At 36.7% G+C, this 18687-nt stretch overlaps 1 protein-coding gene across 2 annotated transcripts in view; it reads left to right on the forward strand.

Moving 5' to 3' along the window:
* The window catches only part of ME1 (malic enzyme 1), a 187561-nt gene that overhangs the window by 42170 nt on the left and 126704 nt on the right, over positions 1 to 18687 (forward strand). For both annotated transcript variants that reach the window (XM_030040684.2, XM_030040695.2), the window contains exons 2-3: positions 7504 to 7637; positions 15402 to 15551. In XM_030040684.2, coding sequence (XP_029896544.1) covers positions 7504 to 7637; positions 15402 to 15551 — 284 coding nt within the window. The remainder of the gene's footprint in view (positions 1 to 7503; positions 7638 to 15401; positions 15552 to 18687) is intronic.

Below are 18687 nucleotides of genomic sequence, written 5' to 3' on the forward strand. Positions count from 1 at the left end.
TAGAAAAACAACTTTGAAATTTTAAATGCCAAATGTCAGGATATAGTTGGTCCACTTAAATATCTGTTAAAAAGCTGTGTTTAAAAAATATGCATAAAACAAAACCTGTGCCTTTTGGCATTTTATACCTGAAACTAGGACAGTTCCTTCTTTTCTTGTATGGTCAGTGCTGTGCCCAGCAACTATGGTATATTTTTTTCCATTTACCTTCATCATGCCTTGCAGTCTCACAAGTCCTGATGCATGCCTGTGCACACAGGCTTATCAAAAGTTTCACAAGTGCTTTATCTAAACTGGGTTCTGCTGTTTACACTTCACTGGTCCTTCTTTTCTGGCTTTCTCCTTCCTTGTCCCGGCCAGGGTAGTTACCTGTATGTGGCTGGCTTTTCGGACTCCAGTGCAGGCCTTTAGTAGCAGGATTCACTGCTGTTTTGGGGATCTCAGCTTGTAGGCCAAGGTACCTGTGTGCTAGGTACTGTATAAAGGCAACAAAACCACCGTTCCTCTGCCAAAGAAGCTAATGGATTGTTAATCACCAGTTTGTATACTGATTTTTAAACCTTAATCCAAAATGCATAATCCAGATCTAACCAATGTGCCTCACTAAATGCCTAAATGGGGATCTGAACATAGTTTTGGAGGAAAATAACTGTACTTTTTTGAAAGATGGCAGTTCTGTCTCACCAGTGACTTTTCTACAGGCAGTCTAGTAATACCTTGCATTACAAATGGTTACCAATCTTCTTTGCTTCAGAAAATTCATTGAGCTTTTTTCTGTGTGGGTTGCCAGAGGGTCGCAACAGAAAGTTTGTTTTTTCATGTTCAGTTTTCATTTCTTAACTCAATGCTACACATCGTCAAACTGTAATTGTAATTGTCATCTCTCTCCCTTGTCTTCATGAGTACCATTTAAAAGGATTATTTTTTTTCTCTAAAATTTTAATAAACCCAATTTTTTTTTAATGAAAACTGGATTCTGCTATTCAAGCCCTTCTTTTGCATATAGTTTTTACAACATATCATTCCTAAGAAGAAACGTGGAGCTCTAAGTTAATGTAAATTGACAGTTTGTGGGGCTATTTTTTCTCAGGTCCAAAAGAAGACACCTGATGACAGAAAACGGTGTGTGAATTTGCACCATTAAAAAAATTACTCCCTCTCCTTACCTACAGGGGTACTTTGTGTGACCAGTCTGGCCTAAAGCGCTGGTTGCAGAAGACATGTTCATCTAAACAGCTGCATTAGTTGCCTGTGCTTGTAATATTTTTTGGCAGTCATGACAAGAATGGGTAGAGAAACTAGCACTAACATCTTCAGCCATATGTAGTGCTCCAACCCCAATGCCTTGCCATGAACCACATTTGTTTTCAGCAGAATGAGTTTATTACACAGCGTGTGCTCAGATCAGTTATTCTAACTATTTCCTGAGGTATTGTGCCTTGAAATGAGTGTTGGACATGGAGTATTTAGAGTATTTATCTGGTTTCTCTGAAGTCATATTCAGATAATAAAAATGCAAAATGGAGGGGAAATGTGTGTAAAATTCTATTTTTGTCTGTTTGTAAGGTGATGTTTTAAAAATACAAATCGTATATCTCAAAGGGATTTGCAGATCATTAAACTCTTAAATGTAGCTTAAAATATTTGAAAATTCATGGGTGCCATATTTTTATAGAGATTTTATAAAAAATTTTCTTGAACATGTAAAATTTTGCAGGGTTGTGGTTTGTTTTTTGGGTTTTTTTTTTTTTTTTTTTAAATATTCTTCTCTTAAAGGGGCTTATGATATTTTAGGTGCCTGAAACTGTTTTCAGGTAGCTCATACCTAGCAGGACTATATATACGTTTTGTTGCTTCCTCAGCCTAAGTTTTACATAAAACACAGCAAAAGAAAATTGTTTTATTAATTTTGACTTGTATTCCTCCTAACAGTACTAGAGCAGTATAAGAAGCCAAAATTACTGAAGGCAAAAGCTTGACCTGCAAAAGAGTTGCTTGCAAACAGTTACACATACCAAAGATCATGTTTTCAGAAGGACTGCATCTAGTTCTGCAGCTGAATTTCTCCTGGAGACGATCTTGTGCATAAAGCAGTGTGAGCAGTATGGGATGATGTGTGACTGGCAACTTGTAGTGATGACACTGATTTTTCATTTGGGACATCTTGGGGAAAAAACTCTTCACCAGTAACTCGAGGTTTTCGGTCTTTCAGCCAAAAGCATTTGTCTTGTTTGCGTTTCCTTTGTTTTTTTTTTTTTTTTTTAAGAATATGGAATTGCAGGGTTCTGTAAGCCCATTTGTTCAAAGAATTGATTCAGATCTTGAGCAGTCTTGTATTTCAGGCAGCTGTGGGATTTTCTCAGAGCTTTGTCTGGCAGAGCACTCCCCAGCCTCTTTTACTCTGCTCAGGGTTACCAACCGCTGCGGAGGGAGGCTGCAAGAGGTGGCGTAGAGCCAGCTGTCCTCCTTCCAGCCATGGTAGCCAATGTTGTGCGTATCTGAGTCCCTCAGATCTGGGTGGTTTGTTCACAGTATCACTGAAATTGGTTCACTGCTCTTCTATGATTTAGATGTACAGAATGAGTTTTTTAGTGGAGAGGTATTTACTTTTTGATGGACTCTGAGACAATGGTGAACCTACTTGTCTGTTGTCCCCAAAATACTTTAGAGACTGTGATTTTTCTCTAGTAGTGTCTTAGATCAGCAATCCAGAGACTTCTTTCTTGTAGAATAGATAGGACTCCTAGATATACTTCCTTGCTACACCTTTTCACCTTCCTCTTCATTTCTTCCTTCCCCCCTTCCAGATCCAGTCAGCTCAAATATACATGCAGGTACTTGAGTTTGGATGTTGGTGTTGGTGGTTGTCTCCTGAGTCCCAGGGATGACACGAAGTCTTACGGGCCTTGATCTTCTCCTACCGGAGACTAAGGAAAGAGTCACTGAGTCAGAGAACCTTGGATGTGGACATGGTTTCCTCTTCTAAGCCAGCCTCCTTCTGCATGCTCTCAAGATAATAGCTTTATGGCATACCTGCAGTGAGGCCAACAGAAGGAAATAAGCTTTTTTCTAAAAGAGTAGGAGTTTCTACAAATGGAAATTTTGGCCTACTAGAACAAAAGAGGGCTAGGTCCTGAAAGAAATTGAAGGAGGATTGCTGCAATGAATACTGTTTGGAGATGTCCTGGCTACCCTTTAGTGAAGCTGAATCTCATGAGCACATAGACAGGATGCCCACATTACTTTAGTGCACTCTCTTTTCCTTGAGAAGTTTATATAGACTTAGCAATTGGATGAGCTTCAGATATGCTGTCTGAACAAAAACTGTGTCAATGCAATCTGATTTGTATTATTAAGAGATAAGACTTGTCTCTGCTGACTGTGAACAGAGGCTGAGACAGCTTTTGAAATATTTTGAATGTGCTCTGTCTTCTCCAGCACTGCTTGAGAATTCAGTCAAAAGCCAGTGCAAAAAGCTATTTGATGCAAGATGATGTTGTGCTGTTTATTCTGTTTTATGGCTTTTCAGTACTGCAACAAAACAAGAGAATTGTTGTATATGTAACTCCACTAAAACAACCTTGTAGTTGAGGGGTTTGGGGGGGGGAAAGAGAGAAGATGGGCAGAGGATGTATAGTTAGAGCTGGGCTGATAAACTGATAGAGATTAAATAATGAAAGAATACTGAGCAATGTGCAGTAATAGAAATCACTGCTACAATTTCAAAACTTCACAACATTACACATGGACAAACAAATTCAAAATGAAATGTATTTGAATGAGTTGAACTTCTTGAAAATGAAAACCAAAAAGCCAGACTTAGAGAGCTTTCTGTACAATTGAGAATACGAGAGGGCATTTGTGTCAAAGGAGCAATAAAAAAACCCAACCCAACAGTTCCGCCAGAAGGTTTGTGAGAAAGAAAGATAATGAGGTGGCTGAAGAACAACTTAGTTTTACCAAAACCAGAGCATATAAAGAAGCATATGAAACCCAACCCTCGAAGAACTACAAACTCTTAGCTGGGAGGCTTAATAACAGCTATACTTTGCATCTCTGTGATGTATACATTATCTTTTGAATGCATAAAGCAGTGAATAAGTGAAAACAAATTAGGCAAAGGTTAATACTTATGGTTGCAGTCTCTTGCTCTTGTGCTGCTTTTAGATTGTCACATGTTGTTGTTCTTGGACAATTTATTTGTAATACAGAATGCAAAATAAAAATGTCCATATCTTTTATCATAGTTGGAGTGCACTTTAGATGATGAAAGTCTGTCCCACCCAGGTGTGCACAAAATGCTGCTCTCAGGAAGAGAAAGGAGTGTGTACACCAATCTGGACCTAGAGCCCTCTCTGCTGGATGGCTGGGAAACAACACTTCAAACAGGAAAAAATAAGATTTCTGATGTAGAAAAGAAAATCTGAGAAGCTAGTGCAAGAAATTTAGACATAAACCACAAAACTTATGTAGTTAAGCTCTTCCTATTATAAGCAGGTGAAATAGCATACATTTATTGCATAAAATGGCCTTCTCTTATTAAATCATCAGGCAAATTGTTTTAATGATAATTCTTTTCTTTTGAGCATATACGGTGTCTGAGGGGAAAAAAGGAACTAACATTCCATCTTAGAAATTTGAAAAATTCATTATATCTGTGCCAAAGAAGAGTATGCAAGTAAAGAATTTAAAAACCATATATAGCATAGGATGTGTAAATGGGTGCTGTACTAATGCCCAAAAGAAATTAGCACTTACTGTAGGACCTTTAGCAATATGTGGAAAATACGCTATTCCAAGACAAAGTATTTTTTTAAAAAGGCACTTGGCAAGATGTATCAACTTTTCATGTGTCTGTTTTAAAATAAAATATATTTTCCAATAAGAGGGGAAACCCTATCATAGTGATTAAGGTCCATATCTTATTCCTAAAGTGAAGGAAAACACAGACTTTTTGATTTTTTCTGTTTCAGAAAATTTGACTAATAGAAACAGGGGAAAGAAGAGATGCAGAGAATAATTGGATTGCCACTTTATTGCCAGCACTGAGAGATCCAGTAAAACTAAGCGGCTCCCTAAAGTCCAGCCATTTGGAACTGATGCTGAAGTGTGTGTGCATGTGAGCACCTATGCGCAGCTTTTATGTGGGGTTTTTTTTTTTTAAAGCCAAAACCAGTCTACTGGAGAGAAGAGAAATCGACTTTGAATAAACTCATGAGGAGCATTGATTCTCCCTTCTTCCATGGTCTTTCAAAATGTGATAGCAGCTGAAGACACTCCTGACATATCTGGCCACAGAAAATTCATGTAGGGACAAGAAAAAACAGGGTTTGTGTACGCTTTTGAAAGACTTTGAAATCTTGCGTGCACGCAAAGCTATAGCAAAACAGTTATTGATGTTTATTAAATTTGGTTTTCCTCCATTTCTATGTGTGGGAGAAGCATGTTCTGGAAATGTTTGATGTTCTGTAAAGTGTTCATTATGAAATTTTTCTTTTCCTTTTTTTTGGGTCATCGTTTCACTTAAGGGTAACAACTTGATTAATGGCATTTTAGTGCAGGTAGTCTGGTGGGGTTGCCTTAGGGTTGGGGTTTTTTCCTACTTTTTTTCAAGCAACAATGATATAGCCACTTGAAAATTATTTAGATTAAAATTATGTAAGAAGTATAGAATAGTAAGAGACAGGAAGATTTTTATAGTATATTTTTGTTCTGTAAGAATAAGTCCTGTGAGGTTAGTATTTTGGGGGGGGGGGGCGGGTGGGGTGGCAGCTGTCCAGGTAATCAAACTAACTGGTATGAATTTATCATGTTGTATCACAACACTGTAGTGACGCACACTAGATGTTGTGTGAAAGGCAGTAACGTCATTGTGTAAAGGACTGTGAATTTGTTCTCTTGAAAAGGCAAGAGTAGTGCAAATGTACACTGAAGGATGCCTTTTGCATTTGTGCTCTTGCTTTACCTGTTTTTTCCCATCATTTGTTGATCCAGCTAATTCTAATGGCAGCATGAACAAAGAAATTTTAAAAGTATATTTATAGAGGTAGTTGTGAAAGTATGTTAGTAGTATTTATTTTCTACAGGAGAGTAAATGCAGAAACTTTACATTGCTATTTTTTTCCTTTCATGTCTCCCAAGGTGTTTTCTCAAATACTTTTTTCGTAAGAAACAAAGTATTTTGTAGATAGTTGTACAATAGGTGTAGAATATTAGGTAACTGTCTAATGGCTTGTTTATATATGTGTATATACACATGCACACATATATCTTCTTGGTAGGGTAATAAGTGCTATCTAACCTCTAGTATATTAACTTTTGAAGACGTTAAGCTACATGATAAGCATATTGCAAAGATTATAGACATTTTTGGTATTAACCTAGGAGAGACCTTTAAGACACTTGCAGGTCCGCCAGTACCGATTCTGGAGTGGAAGCAGTGCAGGCGTGATGCTAAAGGAGAGCTGTAACGTGTCTGTGGAGCCACCAACCAGCGGCTATACTGTGAAACAAATGCATAGATTTCATATGTCATACATGGAAGAAACTCCTCTGACATTCCTTTTTATCCCCCAAAACTGTCAAAGGTCTGATCCTGTCTGTCAGTCCTGCCTGGCTGTAGTTACCACAGCGAAGTAAAACTTCAGCAGAGTGCTTGGTACTAGTGTGCTAAACCATGGTCCTGTTTCTGCTGTAAAGGCATCCTCTTTCTTACAATAGCTTGGGTAATTTCTGCTTATGTTTTAGACAGACAGACCTCATTAAAAAGCAGCTCTTTGGCAGTCTCTGCCAATCCACAAGCTGGATTTAAGTGTTAAGCATTCTGTGACTGTCCACAGAACATACTAAATACTTTTAAATGTCTTTTCTGGATGCAATAAGGAAATCCAGTAAGTCTGTACAGATTTTCCTTACTGTAACTGAATGTGAATTTGAAAAACAAAATAAGTTTGCACTGAACTCGCTATGGCCATGTTTCTATTGACTGACTTCACTAGGTGCTGGACCAAGCTCCTTGACTATAACATGATAGCGATGACTTTATTGTACCACAGGGTTCTGTTAAAAATTCACATGAACATCTGACATAACTAAGATCTTGAAAAATTTCCAGGTATTAAAAGCATAATGTTTACACTGAAAATGAACATTATCCATGCTTTGTGTTATAGAAGATAGCCAGAGAGATGAGTGAGTGAGAGAGAATATACTGCTGCTCTCTTCTTCAGCTGTAACTTAATAATTTTGCAGGTAATAGGCTTGCAGTGTCAGAAGACCTTAACTCATTCTGGGCTGGAATGGAATCATTGTACCGTACAGGCCTGTTCTCTTATGACTCAATAAAAACTTCTTCCAAAATCATTGCATAATTGTTAATTCTGTTTAATATTAAATAGCTTTTCTGATGCGGACTTTACCTGTGCTATGCTTTGCTGCAGAATTTTCTTAAAAGGAATATCTCTCAAATATATGTATACATGTTTTTTATTTTTCTTTTTTTAGGGCATGGCTTTTACCTTGGAGGAGAGGCAACAGCTGAATATTCATGGATTATTGCCACCTTGCTTTGTTAGTCAAGATGCCCAGGTTTATAGTATTCTGAAGAATTTTGAAAGGCTGACATCTGACCTAGACAGGTAAAGCATGACAATGAAACTTTATCCTAGTTATCAAACCCTGAGTCCCTTATTTTTTTTATGGTAGTACAGATGAAATTTTGTGGGTGTTTTTCGAGCTGTGGTGGTTGATGATTGGGAATCATTAAGCTAAATATATACTTCTGCTAGAATGCTTTCTTCAAAAAATCAGCTCCTAATTTTCAATTGTTATATTCCAGTGCTGTTCACATGAACTTATTATTTAAATAACCAAATGATACAAAGGTCATCAGAAGCAAATGAATTCATGTGAAACTGAAAGTCAGTAATGTCTTTACATGCATATAGATACATATGCATTAAAACAAATATAAAATTTATAAAATATTATAAAATGAATATGTAATATAGAGTTGTTGTGTTTGGGTTTTTTAAAAGAAAAAACCTGGGGAGGGCTTTAAAAATTTATGAATACTCAAATGTTGGTTTATTTTTTTTCTAAATGTGTCATATAGGCCCTAGAACAAAACACTATTCCTTTATTTTTTCCCCTGTGCCTCACTTTTCTCTGTTGTGGGTTGTCTTCTTATCTGTATGTAATACATGGCTTTTAGATACCTGCCTGTTGGTGGCAAGGCTTTTTTATAATTTAAAGTTGCCACAACCTTTTTTTTTTTTTATGGAGGCAGAACATGAGTGAAGAGCTCATGAATGTGATATCTTTTCTAGGTTAACTACCCTCCAGTGCTCTCAGGGAGGGCATTATCAGTTATCACAGAGCAGTAGCTTCCCAAGCTAGAATGTTTTAGTCTGAGTCCCTGCTGTAGCAAAGCGTAAAATTTCTTGGGAGACCCCTGCTTCAGCCACTGACATTACCATAGGAGAAAACTTTCTCTGTCCTTCCATCCCCATCTCCTCCTTAACTCTGCCTTGAAGTAGTCCCTTCGTGATACAGCTCATTTTTTTTCTATGTTTCAGGACATTTAAGACTTTAAGGCTGTTTCAATTATTTGTTTCTACCTGAATTGCAGGAATTTCTATTCACCTGTAACTTAAAAGCAGGAAGAAAAAAGGCCTTTTACCCCATTGTTGTATGTGTTTCTTAACTAGCAAAGAACTTTTGCTCCTACTTCAGGTCATAGGAGAAAAGCACTTGTGTTTCTCAAAACATCACAGATTGAAAGTTACAGGTCTAGCGATGTAAAGTTCAGGAGGAGATAGCAGTATTTCCAAATCTTAATTCTTTATTTTTTTAGCGAAAAATTGTGGATATTTAAATGGCCCTTCACCAAAATGCAAAAATATCTGCAGGAAGGAAAAAAGAAAGAACAGTTTTAAGTGACAGAGTATTAAAGGTTTGAATGCTGTGCCATTCGAACCAAAATAAACCACCATATACTGAAGTTTTGATCACAATGGGAATCATCAAATAAAAATAACTGTTTCCGAGTATTGGGGGAATACTTTGCAGAAAACTTGCTTTATCAAGTTAAATGAAAGAAAAGAAAAATCTGTCTGTCTTGGGTGGGGGTGGAAGAAAGGAACTTTTTTTTTTTTTTGAAGTACACTTAATACAGATGCGATAGACACATATAATAAACAAGTATAAATAAATATAGATATGTTTACAAATAAATGCAAATAAAAGGTTTTCCAGAGGATAATTTTTTTCCAAATCTGTCCCTGTTAAGCTTAATGTCTGTATATAATTAATTAAACAAAAAATTACTATCATTATTTCCCACCTATGAGTCTTCTTTTGCATTTTCTCTTTTCCAAATAAATAGTTGGGTAAGGAAGACATTTGTTTCCTGTTCCTGTGACCAGACATTCTTAAAACAGAAGTGCAAACATTACAATATTACATCCATGTGTCTTGAGCATAAGACTGTGTATTGGGTCTGGCTGAGATGGAGTTAATAGTCCCCATAGCAGCCCTCATAGAACTGTGCTCTGCATTAGTAGCTAGAGAGGTGTTGATAACACACCAGTGTTTTGGCTACTGCTGAGCAGCACTGGCACAGCATCAAGGCTGTCTCCCCAACATTTTTGCCCCCTCCCTCAATGGCAGGCTGGGGCAGGGCAAGATCTTGGGAGGGGACATAACCAGGAGAGCTGACCTAAACTAACCAAACAGATATTCCATACCATATGACGTCAGCTCAGATATAAAAGCTAAGTAAAGGGAGACGGAAGGGGAGGCATTTTTTGTCTTCCCGAGCAACCACGACGCGTACTGAAGCCCTGCTTCCCAGGAAGTGGCCAGACATCGCCTGCTGATGGGAAGTAGAGAATAATATCATTTGTTTTCTTTGCTTTCGCGCGCGACCTTTGCTTTCATTTTATTAAACTGTCCTTATCTTGACCCACGAGCCTTTTGTTATATTTTCTCCCCCCTGTCCAGCTAAGAAGGGGGAGTGATAGAGCGGCTTTGGTGGGCACCTGGCACCCAGCCAGGGTCAACCCACCACAGACTGTTATATACATGTTATATACGGCATTTTATACCATAAAGCCAGTTTTTAGTATAATGCCTTTTTTAGTATAAAGGTTATATTGTACTGTGCAGCTTTGCAGTACAAATTTGTTGTTGTTAATAGGGTTTTAGTGACGTACTTCAGCTGAGAAAACTAGTAAGTCTTTGGTTCATAGAAATGACTTGAAATTATTAAAAGTTAGGCTTTTTTCTCACTAAAGGGATCGCTAGTCAAAATACTTCAGTTAAGAATTTAGTAATTAACATAAGAAAAAAATTTTAAAAGCTGTGTTTATTTCCCAGTCTTACTCTGTGGCGTGTGGCAGTGGTATTTTCTCAACCATAACCTTTTTGGTCCAGGTATTTGTATCTTCTCCTTCCCCTTACACTCTGAATAAACAGTGTGGCTCCATTTATAATGGATAAGCTGGGCTGGAGTCTCCATCCTTGGAGATAATCAAAACCTGACTGAACATGGTCCTGGGCAAGCTGCTCGAGTTGACTCTGCTTTGAGCAGGAGATTGGATGAGGCGTTCTCCAGAGGTCCCTTCCAACCTCAGCTAGTCTATGGTTTTGTAACGCAGGTCCATAGCAGTTAAGAAATAAGCTGTCAGGGTTAATCTTGGATCAATGCAAATTTGTGTAAATTAAATCAGGTTGGCTCTTAAGCACTTAAAATATATAAATGCACAAGTCCTTCCCAAATGAAACTGTTTCTTTAAGAAATCATATTTGTATTCTGTGTGAACACCCAGCAGGCTTAAATTGACTATTCATGTCATGCTATGCTTTGATAAAAAAATATTTTCCTCTTATATTAGTGGGGCATTATATTGCTGTGGTGTTTTCTCCAGTTTTTAGCAAAATAAAATCATTTGTGCGTTACGTGTCCGGGTTTACATTTAAGACCACTGATTGAAAGGCTTGGTAACATTTGCATGCAGAAGATACTTCCTTTGAAGACTGTCAACCATGACATCTTGGGCTCCTTTGCAGAGATAAAACGCTTGTGTGGACTGAGTGTGCAAAAACTTGCCCATGCAAAATGTGATTTGCAGCCGTGTTTATAAGTCAAGTGTCTGACAATCTTATTGGAGTATGTCAATAGAGATCCGGATCTGAGAACATGTGCATTACATGTGTGTGAGCTCAGCCTTTCAAGGCAATATGAGAACTCTGGTCTCCTGTCCTTATACTTGTATCGAAGCATTTTGGAGGGAAGAGTGACTGTGATCCTACCACAGTTACTCCTTGAATACCTTCACTGACGGAGGATGCCAGAAGACATTGTCTATTTTAACTGGAACTTGAAAGAAAAACTCAAGTGCTCCTTGTACAGGCAGGTGCTCGAGGACAGCCTTGCATAAGAGCATGCAGCTATTGCCTTTTACTGAATGTGAACGTACTAATTCTAGAAAAAGAATGTTTCTTCCAGTATGCATCTGGCATAGTCTTCACTCGTACAAAAGATTAAGTACAAGCATTTGAATATTGCACAGGTAGAAGCTGTTAAGTACCTTAGACAGAAGGGTATTGTCTCATGAAACATTAAGTCTGTGTATAACGGCATCTTACGCTGGCAGGACCGTAGCTTGCCCTGGTTTTGATTGGAAAGAGGGTGTGCGTAAATTCATTAAGCTAAGTACCATGGCAATGACAGGTTTTGGCATGGCTGAAACTCCTTTGCTGACTTGCAGCATGGAATTGCTGTGCTCTGAAATACCAAGAGTTCATACACAAAATGAATGTGAAACAGCAGCAAATATATTGCCTGGTATGCTTGGCAAAAAGGAAACCAATAACAGGAAATGATTCTATTCCTCTAACTTAACTTGGAAAAGCTGCAATGGATTCTGCAAGTAATTTAATTTTTTTTTTCTCCCCTGTATGTTCTTAATTGTCTGTCTCTTGCTCTATATTGACACTAAAATCGTTGCCCCTGACACAGCCACATCTTCTGTCTGGGCTTTTCTTTCTTCAAAGAGTCACACTGGTAAAATGTTATACTGGGTGTGTGAACATTAGGAGAGGTGCCATCAAATCACTTTTCCTCAGAATGCTGTGTTACTTTGTTTTTTCTTAAACTTCTCTGTCTTTAATAGCATTTCTGTATAGATACTGATGATGCAAAGGAATGGAGCTAAGTATCTCACACATGTTAAAAATAATAGTGTTTCCTCCCACTTTCCTTTATTTGCTCTCATGTTTTGCAAGATAAGAAGAGCAAACAAACTTTGGGTTTGGTTTTTTTTTTTTTTACCATTGCATTTTGCCTTGGAAAATGCATACCAGTGATAGTAGGGCCAGTTATTCTAAGAAATGATCGGTAATTTTCTGGTAGTTATATCAGTTTGGGGTTTTGGACGATACTTGGTTTATATCCTTTTGTTGCTACTGTATTTCATTTTCTTTGTAATAGCAGACTAGCATGAAAAGTTCTTAGGTGAAGTAAAGGCAAGGGGGAAAAGTGACGTACTGAAATTTGAATGCTTGGCAATCCCTTCTGTTTTACTTGCCAGGCCTTGTTTTCATCCTCTGAAATTCTTCCTTGAAATCTTCATTCAAGATTCCTTGTCTGAGGACAGATAATATTTTTCCCCCTTTTTATAGCACAAATGATTGTTCTCAGTGTTTTATTGCTTGTTTTCACTATGTTTTCAATTAAATGTGGCCTTCAGTAAAAGATTCCATTAAATACTACAATTTAAATATATCTTTTTTTAAAACACAATGCTGTAAACCACTTCATGCTTTTAGTTGTGTAGATTACTTGAATGTTGCTAAAAGATGCATACTTGTTGTCTAATGCATTATAACCAACACCACATGGAGGATGAAGCATTTTTGCTTTTCCCCTTAAGAAAGAAATTTTGAGAAAGTTGATACCCCTAAGCAATTTACTATGTTGAAAAAGAAGAGATATTTTACTCCTGCCACTAAAAAGTAGCCTTCTGATCAAAATTGCACTTCTCTAGAAATATTTTTCACTTTATAATAATATTTCTGTAATGTAATATTTGAAAATTTGATTATAAGTAGTATGCAGTTATTATCTTTGCAATTTCTTTAGCATATCCTGAATATAAAAATGGCATGAGATAAATGCAAATAAGAAAGTACCCCCCCAATTTAATGCTATAGGACAGTAAAAATGAAATGGAGAGTTTTAGCAAATAGTTTTTTGCTTTGAAGTCCTGGAGGAAGCCTTTTGCTAAACTTTTAATTTCATTTCCAAAAGATTTCTTTTGCAAGATCTGAGTAATAAGAAAGGATGATGAAAAGGTATTTTACAGTCTTAAGCAGCCATACCTAATTTTAAATGAAAGTGATAAAAAGAAAAAAAATATACCGGCAACTGCTTCTAAACATAGTGATGTAGCCTGCATGAATGCTTGCAGTCTCTGGTATAGAGCAGGCCAAAGTATGCATGGTATTCTCTAACATCACTTTCAAGATCCTCTGGAAACAAAATGAATGTCTTCAAATGTTTTCACAACTATATGTGAATGAGCTTGTATTTCAAGGTAAATGTTGGGATAATCATCCTCAGGAGAAAGGTTGTAATAAAGAAAATGCTCCAAGAATTCAAGGACATGGAAAGATATGGTATATCATAATGCAATACTGGGAAAATGAAAGGTTAGGGAAAAGTTAGGGAAATTAGTAGGGAAATGTAATAACATGTAAGAAAATTAGTATGTATGTGTATTTGTAGCTAAGAACTACAAGTGCAGGATATAATTTAACCTTGGAGAACATTCAAAACTAGTGTGTATGATGGAAGGTGGCTCAGGATGTCTCATGGTGATGGTATTCAGAGTACATCTTCAACTCTTTGGTTTCTAGATCTTTATCTCTTTAGGGTCTGCAGTACCCTTAGTGACACAAGGGGAGGGACACTGTTTTGCCTCACTTCTGTCACCTCATTACAGTCACCAGCTGCCAAACTGGCTGCACTAGCCTTGCTTATAGTGCTTGTTAAAGGTTTACAGAGCAGATTGCAAAAGCAACGCTATATACAGGGATATTGAACGAAACAAATGCAGATTTACTGAACTGTTCTTTGTAAGGTAGTTACCAGACTTTATCTGTGTCTTCCTAAAGTATGAATTAGATTTTAGTGGTGCATGTGATGCGTAAGTATGCTGAAGGAAGGTTAATGTGAATAATATTTAAGCACATGAACCTCCAGGCTTTTGGAATGAATGTGCTGTATACATTTCCTCAACACTTGTGTAATAAAATGATGGGCATATTAAACTTTTTGAGTATAAGTAAGTAGTAATCCATTGTAAATTAAAAAAAAAAAAACCTACATAAATTGTATACCTAATTTAAGTTAAAGTTTTTATGTAAGCCTATTGGTATTGAAGACTGCTTAATTTTTAAAGTAATACTTAACCTTACTAAAACTAATGAATAGAGAGTTGAGGTTTAGGATCATCAAATTCCTAAATATTAAGGGTTCACTAAGTGACCAGAGTCATACCTCTGTGAACTAGTATAACTTGAATTCACTCATAGAGTCATATAATCTGTCATATTCAGCATTGAAATTTGGCTTCCCGGTTGGGATCTTGGAGCTTTAGTGTATTTATTCAGTATTAAAGCGATGGTAGTCAAAAACAGATCAAGCTAAGCATGAACTTTTTTTCACTCTCATTTCTCTGATTTTTGTCTTTCTCATTGGTTTTCTTTTTAAACAAGTATAAAACTTCTTCAAATGCAATCAAAAATTTATTTTCATTAGGAGATAAAACGTTGCAGATTTCATTACAAACACAGATTTCAGGGATGAAAGGCCGTATGTGTATGCTTTGTTTTTGAAAGCTTTGTCCTACAGTATTCAGGTGAAGTATTTATTTGAAGTATGAGTCTGGATTTAAGAGAAATTTCTATTGAGGCAAGAGCAGAAAAAGCTAACATTTTTAGTTTCATTTCCTTGGGCAAGAGAGTAAGCTTGTTTAAGTTCTATTTAATGATGGTCTCATTTCAAGTGGAACAACTGATATGTACGGATTAGGTTCTGACAAACCAAAAACTCAATTGCAGCATAGTGTTTTATACCTGAGAGGGATTAGCTTCCTGAGTATGTAGAGGTTGTCAACTTCGTGATGGTTTCAGCTTCTCTCTGTCTCAACCAGTTTGTTATCCTTTGTGTCTGAACGATTTGTGCTAAGACACGGAGGAATTTAAATACTCTCAACAAGAAAGAGGCTGTTATAGAACAAACATAGCTTTACTTAATTATCTAAACACCTTTGTATTTCTAAATTTACTTTATATGTTCACTTGATGTCTGTCTAATTATATGCAATTCTCCACAGATATATTCTACTAATGAGTCTTCAGGATCGAAATGAAAAGCTTTTCTATAAAGTGCTGACTTCTGACATTGAAAGGTTCATGCCTATTGTTTATACTCCCACTGTGGGACTGGCTTGCCAACAATATGGTTTAGCATTTCGGAGGCCAAGGTATGTAAGTTTATACTTCAATAAAAGTAATTGTATCTTATTTTCCTCTTGGCAGATTTCTGCAGGGGGTTTCTAACATAGCTGAATGTAAGCCAAAACTGCAATAATTGAGATAATTCAAACTACACTTTTGGTCTACATTAAACAATAATTTGTATTGCATTAAGAGGGCAAATCGTTGTTTTAATTGCATTAAAACATGTGTACATTTTTAATCTCATTAACTGACTGTTTTGGAATCCTAGCTGCGTGTTACAGGACAGAGAAGAATGGATCCTTAGTCTTAGATTTGTCTTAGCAACCTGAAGAGTATAGACTTTTACCTATATAAATATTTATATTATAGGTATTTTATACATACATATATAAGAATAATATGTATACAAACTAAGGATGCATTATATATGTTTCTACAGACATCTTACAAATAATCAATAATCATCAAAGCGCCAGTCTTACTGGTTACTAATTTGTTGTTTCACGGGTTGGTTACTGGACTGCTTTTATTCTGTAGACAGTATCTGTATTTATAGAGTGATGACGAAGTGGTATGAAAGAAGGATAGATGCTTCTGTTTCACTCTGCCCCTTCAACATCAGTCCACAGAGTTTGAGATTTATGGTGGTTGCTGTTTGAGAGCCTTGTGTATACCAGTGCCTTCAAGTGCAAACTGGAACAACACTTTGAAGCCTTCTGTACAATTTTCTGGCAAAGGAAGAGATAAATGAGCTGTATGTGCATAGCTCTGTTAACAGAAATAGTTTGTTTTACAGTCAAGGCATTGATCAAAAATAAGAAGCTTGCAAGATTAAAGGGAACAAATCAGTGCTCACAAATTCTTCAGCAGGAGGTATTTGAGGGAGAAGACTTATGGCTTCAAGGTTTTGTGGTTAATGTAAAAATCATTTTGTCCTTGTGACTGACAGAATGAGTCAGGACCATCTGGCCAACTGCAGAAAACAAGAATTCCCACTTCTATACACGTTAAAAAGTTCAAAAAGACCTCAAGAATGCTTACTTAAACCTGTTTAATGATCTGTGGCTTTTAGGTGCCTCCCCCTAGGAAGAGAAGTCATCTCCTTTTTTCCCCCTCAGTGTTTACCACCATGGTGATTTTATTGGCCTTCTAGGAAGTGCTAAATGTGCCTGGAAATTAAGTCTTCACCTAAGCCGGTCTCATTGCCCCTTGTTTTGATATCCACTGCTGTATAAGATATTGCACAAGGAGCACCTCTGCCCATGCAGGTACTTACCACTTTCTCCCCAGACCTGTGGAGCATCTGTGGAGGAAAAAACCTTGTTAAATTAGACAACTTTTCAGCTGAGTGTCAGTCTGCAACTGGTGAAACACAGCTTGCAACAGCAGCCCACTTTAGAGATTTTCAGACTCCTGAACTCCTTTATTCAGTCTGATCCTAAGCAGACTCAAGACACAAGGAAAAAACTGATTTGGGATTTAGGGCAGGGAGAAGAAACATTTCAAATTTTTGCCTTTTTTTTTTTTTTTTTTTTTTTTTTTTGTATTATTTAGTGGAATTTTTATCTGCAGAGGACTTAGAAAGTTGCCCTAAATCTTTCTCCTTTAGATATTAAGACTAAAATCCTAGTTCACATTGCTTTGTCACTAATAAATTTATGGATCTGTGTAGTTGACTTGAAACAAATTACACTGTAGACATGCAGTTAGCACAGACGTACTGGGAAACAAGGACTTCTGAGTTCTCCACTCTGCGACTAAGCCACTCTTTAGCCTCTCCTGTAATGAGAATTGAGTAGACTTTAAAACTTTATGGATTTGTTTGAATCATTAATGTATGTCATCACAAGCTTACATTTTATTTTCCTTGTAGTTTCAAATATGATATAAAAAGCATTCAAAAGCAAGGCATAATAACAGTAATACATACATTGTGCAGGCTTTGGAATAGCAAGCTGAACTTCCTCAACTCAGGAAATGAGTGCAATATAAAACTACCAGTGCATATAAATAACATTGTACTAACTTTCTGTGTTCCCCGTGGATTTTCCTCTGTTCTACTTTATAAAGCTTGTTATTCTGGCACATGGATAGTGAACTTCCATTCTGATGATCTATTTAGCTATTCTGAACAGTGACAGTGATGATCGAAGTGCTCATTGAGCATCCTCATATTTGTATGTTCTTAAAAGTATGATTTTATTTACCAATATTGGAATGAAGTCTGATTTTCTTCTTCCAAAAAAGTGTTAATTTGCTTATTGAAAATGAGCAAATTCAAGGCAGATTATACTACTTAGATAACTTATTTCCCTTATCATTTAACTTAAAAAATTTATAGCTTTATAGGACATTCCATAATTTGGTATCTCATACTGTGTTTTTCACTGCAGTTGAGCTGCTAATGAATGAATGATCTTTGAAACAATATTAAATTGTTTGAACTGATGTGTCTTTTGGTTTTCAGTTGTTGTGTTCTTGAGCTACTGAAGTCAGCTGTGGCTGTATTCATCTGTCTGCTGCTTCCCCAACTGTGTGTGCTTTATATATGTGACTGACTGTCTGGGGAGACATATAAGATACTTACAAAAGTCTGGTTTATTTCTAGTCCTGCTGAATAGCCTCACTACTTTCAAATAAGTGTTTTAATGACTCATTTAAGTAAAGATGGCTGAAGAACATGTACAATCTTCTGCCTAATAAGGATCTCATAAATATTTTTTTTCTTAAGAACAAAATATCATCTGCCAAGTCAGATGTTTACTCTTCCCTGTAAAATTCCCAACTGTTATGTTCACGTTATCTGACTACCCGCTGTCATTCCCACACCACCCAGCTGATGCCAGTCTTCATTAGAGGTCTCAGAGGAAAGGACTGTAGTTTCCCCTTTGGCAGACTCTTTTCTGCTTGAGAAATACCTATACTTTGTGATCTTCCACTGTGCTCTATTACAGAGATCTGTTTTTTTCTAAGAACCTTTTCTAAATTATTCCAAAACTAGCTGTGCAAAGCAATCAATTTCATTTGGTTTGAAATTATATTCTAGACTGTGACTCGTTTAGCATTAAGCATTATATACCAGCGTCCCTCATAAATGGCACCCTCCGTGAGCTGAACTCACAGGGAAGAAAAAAATAAACATTTAATTTAACATACAGA

This window comes from Aquila chrysaetos, chromosome 2, assembly GCF_900496995.4.
Source record: "Aquila chrysaetos chrysaetos chromosome 2, bAquChr1.4, whole genome shotgun sequence".
Classification (NCBI taxonomy): Eukaryota; Metazoa; Chordata; class Aves; order Accipitriformes; family Accipitridae; genus Aquila; species Aquila chrysaetos.